The 12,134-nt window shown below is 45.3% G+C and overlaps 1 protein-coding gene across 1 annotated transcript in view; it reads right to left on the reverse strand.

Moving 5' to 3' along the window:
- The window catches only part of galntl6 (polypeptide N-acetylgalactosaminyltransferase like 6), a gene marked incomplete at its 5' end in the record, with an annotated part of 862,172 nt that overhangs the window by 160,484 nt on the left and 689,554 nt on the right, over positions 1–12,134 (reverse strand). The window contains one exon of the mRNA XM_078213889.1: positions 1,752–1,869. Within this exon, the coding sequence (XP_078070015.1) occupies positions 1,752–1,869 (118 nt within the window). The remainder of the gene's footprint in view (positions 1–1,751; positions 1,870–12,134) is intronic.

The following is a 12,134-nucleotide window of genomic DNA, read 5'->3' on the forward strand; positions in this document are numbered from 1 at the left end:
CGCTGTGGTCACAAATCCTTTAAGTTTGCACTGGTTGTAACTACGTGAAACACAGTCTGATTCCAAGCATATTATGTTCAACAGTAAATTGTTCAGCTGGTATGCAAGTCACTCCTGCCAGGTACAGAGCTGATGTAGCTTTTATAATAAACATATGCAGAGACTTTTATTATCTCCAGGCTCAACTATTCTTGTCCAATTTCCCACCTTCTACCCTCTGTAAACCCCGCTCAATCTGCTACCCATATTTGAACTTTCAACTAGTCCCAATCGCCCAACACCGCTGTGCTCGCTGACCCATGTTGCCTTCTAGTCCAACAATGCCTTGAGTTTAAAACTTGTCACCTTGTGTTCAAATCCTTCTGAAATCTCCTTCCAGCCCTTTTTAAAAATTCCTTCATGGAATGTGGGCATCGCTGGCTGGGCCTGCATTTGTTGCCCATTTCTAATTGTCCTCGAATTGAGTGACTTGCTTAGGCCATTTCAGAGGGCATTTAAAAGTCACCCACATTGCTGTTGGTCTGGAGGCACGTGCGGTCCAAACCAGGTAAGGACGGCAGATTTTATTCCCGGAAGGACATTAGTGAATCAGATGGATTTTTGTGACAAATGACAATGGTTTCATTGGAAAAAGATACAAAAGTCTGAGGTCATGTGCCAACCGACTCAAGAACAGCTTCTTCCCTGCTGCTGTCAGACTTTTGAATGGACCTACCATACATTAAGTTGATCTTTCTCTAGACCCTAGATATGACTGTAACACTACATTCTGCACTCTCTCGTTTCCTTCTCTATGAACGGTATGCTTTGTCTGTATAGCGCAAGAAACAATACTTTTCACTGTATGCTAATACATATGACAATAACAAATCAAATCAAAAAGTCATCAATAGTCTTTCAATCCCAGGTTTTTATTGAATTCAAATTTCAACATCTGCAGTGGTTAGATTCGAATCCAGATCCCCAGATCATTACCCTGGGTCTCTGGATTACTAGTCCAATGACAATACCACTACGCACTGCTTCCCCTTACAATCCTTGTAACCCTCCTGCTAAAAGGATATGGTTGCTGGGACAATGGAGCCTTCAAGGCTGAGTTCATGGAAACATAGAATCCTACAGTGAGGAAGGAGGCCATTCGGCCCATCGAGTCTGCATTGACCACAATCCCACCCAGGCCCTATCCCCACAACCTCCTAGCTGGTCCCCCTGACACTAAGGGGCAATTTCAGCATGGCCAATCCACCTAACCCACACATCATTGGAGTGTGGGAGGAAACCGGAGCACCTGGAGGAAACCCATGCAGTCACGGGGAGAACGTGCAAACTCTGCAAAGACAGTGACCCAAGCCGAGAATCGAACCTGAGTCCCTGGCGCTGTGAGGCAGCAGTGCTAACCACTGTGCCACCGTGCCGCCCACACAGTTTGATTGGTTATCATTGGGTACGGGTAGCAAGAGATATGGAGCAAAGGTGAATGGTGTTGAGATGTTGACCAGACATGGTCCAATTAAATGGTGAAACAGGCTCGAGGGGCTGAATGGCCAAATCCTGTTCCTAATGTTCTTCAGAAGAAAATTAGTTGGAGGCTGCAATGTTGAATTGGATCTTGAAAGTGATGATCTTTGGCAGAACGGAAGGCATATGATGGGAATGTGATGAGAAAGAATAATCATTTTTCTTTGAAGGAAATGGATGAATAAAACACCTTTCAAATGCACTGCATGACAGAAATCTCCTGGCCGGCTTACCTTGAAGGATATTTCGTACTGTTCTCCTCCCCAGATTTCCAGTCCTGGATCATAGCCACCCAGTTCCCAGAACCATCGCTGATCAACAGCAAACAAGCCTCCAGCCATAACAGGTGACCTGAAAGATAATACGGATACTGAGTGCCATATATTAATTCTTCAAATTAGTGCTTATCGAAGATTGTGCAATAGAAAATCGATGAAGGAAAGGGTGTGTGAAAACCTGGTTCCTCTTTGTGTGTTGCATGGTAGCACAGTTGTTAGCACTGCTGCCTCGCAGCGCCAGGGGCCAGGTTCAACTCCGGCCTCAGGGGATTGTCTGTGTGGAGTTTGCACGTTCTCCCCGTGTCTGCTTGGGTTTCCCCCGGGTGCTTCGGTTTCCTCCCACAGTCCAGGTTGACTGGCCATTCTAAATCGTAGAATGCCTATAGTACAGAAGGAGGCCATTTGGCCCATCGAGCCTGCACTGACAGCAATCCTACCCCATCCGCATTATCACATGTACTTACCCTGCTAATCCCCCTGAAACTAAGGATCAATTTAGCATGGTCAATCAACCTAACCTGCACATCATTGGACTGTGGGAGGAAACTGGAGCACCTGGAGGAAACCCACGTTGGCACAAGGAGAATGTGCAAACTCCGCACAGACAGTGGCCTAGAGTGACCTGCAGTGACCTAGAGGCTGGATAGACTGGGACTTTTTCCGCTGGAGCGTAGAAGGCTGACGGGTGATCTTATAGAGGTCTATAAAATAATGAGGGGCATAGATCAGCTAGATAGTCAATAGCTTTTCACAAAGGTAAGGGAGTCTAAAACTAGAGGCATAGGTTTAAGGTGAGAGGGGAGAGATACAAAAGGGTCCAGAGGGGCAATTTTTTCACACAGAGGTTGGTGAGTGTCTGGAACAAGCTGCCAGAGGTAGTAGTAGAGGCGGGTACAATTTTGTCTTTTAAAAAGCATTTAGATAGTTACATGGGTAAGATGGGTATAGAGGGATATGGGCCAAATGCGGGCAATTGGGACTAGCTTAGGCGTTTAAAAAAAAGGGTGTCATGGACAAGTTGGGCTGAAGGACCTGTTTCCATGCTGTAAACCTCTATGACTCTATGACTATGACCTGAGGCCGGAATTGACCCAGGTCCCTGGCGCTATGAGGCCTCAGTGCTAAGCACTGTGCCTTCATGCCACCCGAAATCGCCCCTTAGTGTCAGTGGGATTAATAGGATAAATATGTGGGGTTATGGGGATAGGGCTTGGATGGGATTGTTGTCAATGCAGGCTCAATGGGCTGAATGGCCTCTGTCTGCACTGCAGTGATTCTATGATTCTAACTGTAACATCAGCTGAGACTAAAAAAGAATGTAAGAATGAAAAACTGGTCAGGACTTGGATGTTAGCCAGGCAAAAAGTTGAAACAAATAGTTATAGGGAGCTGGATGATACAAAGCTCACTTCTGGATACAGCATAAATTGATCTTGGAGCGAGTGCAGTGTAGATTTACCAGAATTATCCTCAAACTCCATGGGTTAAATTACCGTGAGCGATTCCACAGGCTCAGGTTGTCTTTCCTGGAATTTAGAAGGTTAAAGGATGATTTCATTGAAATTTTCAAGGTATCAGCAGAACAGATAGGGTCGACAGAGAGGAGTTATTTCCACTGGTTGGTGACTTCAAGACTTAGGTTTATAAGATTGCAAGAAATGGAAGCAGGAGTAGGCCACTCGGCCCCTCAAGTCTACTCCAGCTTTCGATTGGTTCATGGCTCATCTGGTTGTAGCTTCAGCTTTACTTTCCTATCTGCCCCTCATAACCCTTGACTCACTTGTAGTTCAAACATCTGTCTAACTTGCTCGCAATTATGCTCAATGACCCAGCCTCCACTGCTTTCTGTAAGAGAGTTTCTCATGCTAACAGCCCTCTGAGAAAAAAAAATTCTCCTTACTCAGTCTTTAATGAGAATGCCCTTATTTTTAAAATGTATTCCCTAGTTCCAATCTCTCTCACAAGACGAAACATCCTCTCTGCATCTAACTTGTCAAGTCTCCTCACAATCATATATATTTCAGTGAGAAATATTCGAGAGGCACGGTGGCACAGTGGTTGGCACTGCTGCCTCATATCTCCAGGGACCTGGGTTTGATTCCCAACTCGGGTCACTGTCTGTGTGGAGTTTGCATATTCTTCCCATGTCTGCATGGGTTTCCTCCAGGTGCTCCAGTTTCCTCCCACAGTCCAAAGATGTACAGGTTAGGTTGATTGGCCATGCTAAATTGCCCCTTAGTGTTCCAGGATGTGTATGTTAGAAAGATTAGTCGGGTAAATATGTGGGGTTTCGGGGATAGAGCCTGGGTGGGATTGTTGTCGGTGCAGACTTGATGGGCCGAATGGCCTCCTTCTGCACTGTAGAGATTTTATGATTCTATTTCTGTGAAGATCACCTCTCATTCTTCTAAACTCCAATGGATATTGGGATGAATTTTCCCATTCCACCCACCACAGGAATCGGAGCGGGTGAGGGGCGGACCATGGAAAGGTCCGTTGACCTCGAGTGGGATTTTCCGGTTTTGGAGTGAGCTTGACCGGAAAATCCTGCCCATAAACTCAAGCTGCTCAACCTTTCCTCGTAAAATATTCCCTTCACCCCTGGAATCAGTCCAGTGAACCTTCTCTGAACTACTTCTAATGTAATTATATTCTTACTTCAGTAAGCAGACTAACATTGTTCATAATACTCTCGATGTGGCCTCACCAAGGCCCTGTACAGTCAAACTCCTTTACTCTTATGCTTCATTCTCTTTGCAATGAACAACACATTCCATTTGCCGTCCTCAGCACTTGCTGTTCCTGCGTACCAACTTTTCGTGATCCATGTACCAGGACACCCAGATCCGTCTGTAATGTAGAGTTCTGCATTCTCGCTCTCCATTGACATAACATGCTGCTTTTCAATTCTTCCTGGCAAAGTGGACAAGTTCACATCTTCCCACATTACATTCCATCTGCCAAATCTTTGCCCACTCACTTCACTTATCTAAATCCCTCTGTACACTCTTTATGCCCTTTTGACAACATGCTATCCTAACTTTCCAGACATAAACAACGCGAGCCAAGCCTTTTAGAAGGGAAGTTAGGAAACACTTCATCACACACGGGCTTTTAAAAGGTTGGAATTATTTTCCCCAAGTGGCAGTGGATGCTAGATCCTCGTGGATCCTATCAACGTTAAAACTGGAATTGATATGTATAGTGAACCAAAGGTATTAAGGGATATGGGGCAAAGATGGGTATATTGAGTTAGGTCACAGATCAGTCATAATCTCATTGACTGGTGGAACAGGCTCGAGGTGATATGACCAATTCCTATTCCAAACTTCCATTCACTAGACATTGCCCTTTCACCTCTGGGATCTGGGTTTGAAAACAACCCAGTTTGATGGGAGGAAGATCTCTTTCTGTCGGGTCTACTCCGACTCTCTGACAGGCCCTCCACCCCGCTCTATCCCCATAACCCCACACATTTCCCATGGCTAATCCATCCTTGAGCGGCATGGTGGCACAGTGGTTAACACTGCTGCCTCACAGTGCCAGGGACCCGGTTTGATTCCTGGCTTGGGTCACTGTCTGTGTGCAGTCTGCACGTTCTCCTCGTGTCTGTGTGGGTTTCCTCTGGGTGCTCCGGTTCCCTCCCACAGTCTGAAAGACGTGCAGGTTAAGCGCATTGGCCATGCTAATTTCTCCCTCAGTGCACCCAAACAGGTGCCGGAGTGTGGCGACTAGGCGATTTTCACAGTAACTTCATTGCAGTGTTCATGTAAGCCTACTTGTGACACTGATAAATAAAATAGAAATATACTCATTTGCACATCTTGGGACACTAAAGGGCAATGTAGCATAGACAACCCACCTAACCTAGACTCGATGGGCCGCGTGGCCTAATTCTGTTCCTACTTCTGCCTTATGGTCTAACCTGACATCTTTGGAAGAAACCCACACAGACACGGGGGTAACATGCAAACTGCACAGTTACCCAAGGCCAGAATTGAACCCAGCTCCCTGGAGCTGTGAAGTAGCAAGGCTAACCACTGCGCTACTGTGTTGTCCCTTCATTCCCTTTGTTGATAACTTTGTTGTACTTCAGTCTGTGCCTAACACATGCATGACATAAAATAAAAAGTAACCAAAGTGCCAAGTTTTCAATCAGCAATACAATCACAGTGTGGTTGCAAGTCAACCTGACTGACAGCTTATTGTATTAAATTCTGAAAATGCTCACAGTATTTCAACCCTGTGCCACGATTTAATACACATTAAGAGTAACATTACACTGGAGTACTATCCTGTATAGTATGATGGGCAGCTGCCTGCATCTTGCAGTGTGTCACATTGAGCTGAATGGCTTAACAATGTGTATGGAGCAGCCTTGTCTAACCCTTCCGTCAGAGGGAACACAGTTTCTTTCTCAGTTTCTTTCTCACTCAAGGGACTGATCAGCAAATTTTGGCAAGTCAAGCTTTGGTACAACATTAAACATGAACTTTAATAAAGTATGAAGAAAAGAAACAACTCACTGAGAAAAGAATAAAGCAATGGCAAAGCAACAAAATGGTAATTAGAAATAATAAGTACTTAGTAAGGATGGTGATTAGAGAGTGAGAGAGTCAAATTTCATTTTTCCGGCTCATCCCAGTTTCAGGGTACTCACTCACTCAGAGACAAATACACTCACACCACCTCACAAAGCGTTCTGGATGAGGGCGAGTGTGAACCTTGAGACTGGGAGTGAGCCAGACCGTCTCGCTGGAATTCTACCGCCCCGCCTGCCATGGAATCACAGCGGGCGAGGGGTGGAACATGGAAAAGACCCTTGTCCTCAGACAGGAGTTTCTGCTCTCGCTCGAGCGAGGTTGTAAAATCTCGTCACACACGCACATGCACGCACACGCACGCACACACATGCACACATACACACACACGCATGCACACGCATGCACACACGCATGCACACACGCACACACATGCACACACACGCACACACATGCACACACACATGCACACACACATGCGCACACACGCGTGCACGCACACACACATACACACACATGCACGCACACACGCACACACATGCACACACACACATACACACATGCACGCACACACGCACACACATATGCACACACACGCACGCACACATGCACACACACATGCACACACTCTCTCTCTCACACACACACACACTCACACACACACTCTCTCTCTCTCGCACACACACGCACACACTCTCTCTCACACACACACACACACTCTCTCTCACACACACACACACACTCACACACACACACACACACGCACATGCACACACACTCTCTCTCACACACACACACACACGTGCACACACACGCACTCTCTCTCACACACACATGCACACACACTCTCACACACACACATGCATGCACACACACACGCACACTCTCTCTCTCTCACACACACACACACTCTCTCTCTCACACACACATGCACACACACTCTCATGCATGCGCACACACACACGCGCACACGCACGCACTCTCACACACACATGCACACACACTCTCTCACACACACACGCTCTCTCGCATACACACACACACACACACACACGCACACACACATGCACACACACATGCACACGCACACACACGCTCACACACACACACTCACACATATCTCTGACTCCCATACACACACACACGCTTGGAAAATTTATGGGGTTGAAGGTGACTAAAGCTCCAGGGTTTGATAATCTAGAGTACTTATGGAAGAGGCCCTAGAAATAGTAGATACATCAGTACTGAGGAAGTTGCAAGAGTCCATCATCAAGGATTTCATAGCACAGCATTTGGAAAGCAGTGGTATATTCAGACAAAGTCAGCATGGATTTACGAAAGGGAAATCATGCTTGACAAATCTACTGGAATTCTTTGAGGATGCAACTAGAGGAGTTGACCAGGGAGAACCAGTGGATGTGGTTTATTTAGACTTTTAGAAGGCTTTCAACAAGGTCTCACATAGCAGATTACTATGTAAAGTTAAAGCACATGACATTGCAGGTATTGCCTTGAGATGGCTGGAAAGCTCGTTAGCAAACAGGAAGCAAAGAGTTGGAATAAATGCATCTTTTTCCAATTGGCAGACAGTGACTAATAGGGTACCGCAGGGATCTGTGCTAGGACCCCAAGTATTCACATTATATATTAGTGATTTGGAAGAGGGAACTAAATGCATTGTCTCCAAATTTGCAGATGATACAAAGTTGGCTGGGAGGATGAGCTGTGAGGAGAATGCAGAGATGCTTCAGTGTGATTTAAAGACTTGATTAGTTGTAAGTATTCGCAATCCAACCATTATTCATGTAAATTGAGTTTGTGTCTTTATATGCTCTGTTTGTGAACAGAATTCCCACTCACCTGAAGAAGGGGCTTGGAGCTCCGAAAGCTTGTGTGGCTTTTGCTACCAAATAAACCTGTTGGACTTTAACCTGGTGTTGTTAAGCTTCTTACTCAGTGTGATTTGGACAGGCTGAGCGGGTGGGCATATGAATGGCAGATGCAGTATAACGTGGATTAATGTGAGATTATCCACTTCATTAGCAAAAACAGGAAGGCAGATTATTATTTGAATGAGTGCAAATTGAGAGAGGTGGAAACTCAGTGAGACCTTGGTGTCCTTGTGCATCGGTTGCTGAAAGTAAGCACGCAGATAAATGTAGGCAGCAAAGAAGACAATTATACAGGGATTTGCTGAGCGCATATATGGAGTACTATGCACAGTTTTGGTCTCCATATTTAAGGAAGGATAATCTTGCATTAGACATCTATCCATCTCAAGGCTCTACCCACAATCCCATGTGCTTTAACTTTACATAGTAATCTGCAACGTGAGACCTTGTCGAAAGCCTTCTGAAAGTCTAAATAAATCACATCCACCAGTTCTCCCTCATCAACTCTACCAACAAAGGTTCACTAAGTTGTTCCTGGGGATGAGGGGGTTGTCTAATGATGAGAGGCTGGCTAAACAGGTTTATAATCTTTGGAGTTTAGAAGAATTAGAGGCAATCTCATTGAAGCCTCTGCAATTCCGAAAGGGCTTGATGCTGGGGAGAGACTAAGAGATCCTTTCCTCTGGCTGGGGAATATAGAACACGGGGACACAATCTCAAGCTAAGAGACCAATAATTTAGGATTGAGATGAGGAGAAATTTCTTCTGTGGTGAATCTTTGAAATTTTCTACCCCAGGGAGTTGTGGATGTTCCACTGCTGAATACATTTAGGGCTGGGATAGACAGAGTTTTGTTCCTGTGGGGAACTGAAGGATGTGGGAAGAAGACAGGACAATGGAGTGCAGGCAGTAAATCAGTCACTATGGTATAGAATGACGGAGCAGCCTCAAGGGGCTGAATGGTCTACTTCTGCTCCTATTTCTTATGTTCTTACCTAGATTTCCTTCAAATGCATCAATGCTAATCACCTCATCTCACCATTCTCAGGGTAAAGATGTTTCTCCTGAATATTCTGTTGAATTTATTCTGGACTCTCTTAGAGTAAAATTCTCTTAGTTTGAACTCTGCTACAAGTGGAACCATCTTCTCTATGTTTATCAAACTCCTTCCCTTAATTTTAAAGATTTCTATTAGCTCACCTGTCAGCCTTCTCTTTGAAGGAAGAGAGCTCCAACCTGCTTAATCTTTCCTGATAAGCCTCTTTGATGGATCCAGCTATCTGATTATCACAAACGGTTAGATTTATTAGGATACACTTCTGTGAGAGATTACACTGCCTGTGATAACTGCTACCAAGATCTTTATCGTGGTTTGCGAGGCACACATAGAGCTAAGTTTAATTCAGGCAAGCCAAGACGTGGCCAGACTGCTACTTCAAGCCAAGTAGAGATTGCTTGAGTCTGATTAAAATAGGAAATGCAGTTTAAATGAAGGCAGCAAGAGCTGAATCTCTGAGCATGTAAAACCTGACCTTGTCAGCGACAGCAAGCTCCTGGCTTGACAATCCACCCTGGTGGCTGCTGGTGTTTGGCGTAAGGTTAACTGCGTAGGTCAGACACTGTTTATGTGTTGACCAGCTTTGTAACCAGCTCAGCTGATGGGATAAGCGACTTCCCCTCCAACTCATTTTAACATAGAACCTAGAAGCAGGAGTCGGCCATTCGGCCCTTTGAGCCTGCTCTGTCATTCATTTTGATCATGGCTGATCATCGAATTCAATATCTTGATCCCCCGCTTCCCCCCATATCCCTTAATCCCTTTAGTCCCAAGAGCTACATCCAATTTCTTCTTGAAATCACACAATATTTTGGCCTTAACTACATTCTGTGGTCGTGAATTCCACACATTCACCACCCCCTGGGTGAAGAAATTTCCCCTCATCTCAGTTCTAAAAGGTTTATCCTCAAACTATGACCCCTAGTTCTGGATTCCCCCACCATTGGGAACATTCTTTCTGAATCTATCCTGTCTAACCCTGTTAGAATTTTATATATTCCACTCTCAAAGAGTGGAGTTCACTCTTCTAAACTCCAGCGAATATAATCCTAACCAATTTAGTCTCTCCTCATATGACAGACCTGCCATCCCAGGAATCAGCCTGTTAAACCTTCGCTGTACCCCCTCTATAGCCAGGCCAACCTCCCTCAGATAAAGGGACCAAAACTGCACACAATACTCCAGGTGTGGCCTCACCAATGCTTTGTACAATTGCAGCAAAACATCCGAACATTTTAAAATCCTACAGTCTCAATCTAGTGCTGGGTGGATATGGGCACCTGGTACAGAATTGTCCCTAGTTTAATGCTAATTTGGCGACCAGAGAATGGTTACGGGGAAGCTGCTGTAGTGAGGGTGATTTCCTGAGAAGGGGCTAAGGCACAGCAGCAGGTTCCACTCTGTGAGTGTGCCATTCAGCCCCTCCAGTCTGTCCTGCCATTCAATTAGATCATGACTGATCTGTACCTTAACTCCATACACCTGCTTTGGTTCCATAACCCTTGATACCCCTGAACAATGAACTTCAGTCAATCTTAAAAGTTTCAATTGACCTCCTGTCTCAGTGCCTACTTGTGGGAGACAGTTCCAGGTTTACCCTACCCTTTGTGTGAAGAAGTAGCCCTGGCATCAGTGATGTATCTCCGAATTTAAGCCCAGCAGAGGAAATAACTCTATCCACTCGATCAATTCCTTTAATCATCTGAAACATTTCAATTTGATCAACCTTTATTCTCAAAGGAATACAAGCCTAGTCTAGTTTGGGACATGGTAGCATAATGCTGATGTAACTGGACTAATGATCCAGAGCGTTAGTCACAATCAACACAGCAGCTGGGGCCTTTAATTCCAATTAATCATATCAATCTGGAATAAAAAGCTGTTATCATTAATTGGTCACCAGGAAGCGGTAACACTCGCGCCTCTGAGTCAGAAGGTTCTGGGTTCAAGTTCTATTCCATGGCTGGAATTATACTGTCTCGCCCGCCACGGGAATCGGAGCGGGCGAGGGGCGGACAATGGAAAGGTCCGTTGACCTCGGGTGGGATTTTATGGTTTTGGGACAAGCGAGGCCGCAAAATCCCATCCAAAACTTGAGTAAAGGAAATCAAGTTTGTTGCTCCACACATACTAAGAGTGTGTTGTAAAAGGTAAAGTCACCATCGTCCCAGATGACCATAAGCTGCTTTCCTCTTTGATGTGGAGATGCCAGCGTTGGACTGAGATGGGCACAGTAAGAAGTCTCACAACACCAGGTTAAAGTCCAACAGCCTTATTTGGAATCACAAGCTTTTGGAGTGCTGCTCACTCATCAGGTGATGAAGGAGGGATCTGAGGGGGAGAGCTGACTGGTGGTATTTAACCTGAGGATCATCACACTGCAGGTAAGAAGCAAGGTCAAGAAGGCAGGACCTTCATGAATAACCTCAGCCAGTGCGGGAATTGGACCCACACTGTTGGCACCACTCTGCATTATGAAGAAACCATCCAGCCAACGAAGGTGCTGCACTTTCACATGGCACATTAAACTGAGGCCACACCTGCTCTCTCAAGTGAGTGGAAGAAATCTCCAGCACTATTTCAGAGGAGAGCAGGGAGTTATTTCCAGGATCTTGGCCACTATTTACCAGCTCTGGCTGGTAAAAATAGGGAAAATCCCAAGATAGTCTGAAAGTATATCAATGGAAAAAGGATAACCAGGGAAAGAGTAAGGCCCATTGAGATCAAGGGAATATCTATGGGTGGAGCCACAGGACATTGATAGAGTGTTGAACAAATACCTCACATCCACTTTCACCTATGCGAATGAGGATGATGGTATGGAATTCAGCGAGAGAGACTGTGAGGT

Source organism: Mustelus asterias, chromosome 6 (genome assembly GCF_964213995.1).
Source record: "Mustelus asterias chromosome 6, sMusAst1.hap1.1, whole genome shotgun sequence".
Classification (NCBI taxonomy): domain Eukaryota; kingdom Metazoa; phylum Chordata; class Chondrichthyes; order Carcharhiniformes; family Triakidae; genus Mustelus; species Mustelus asterias.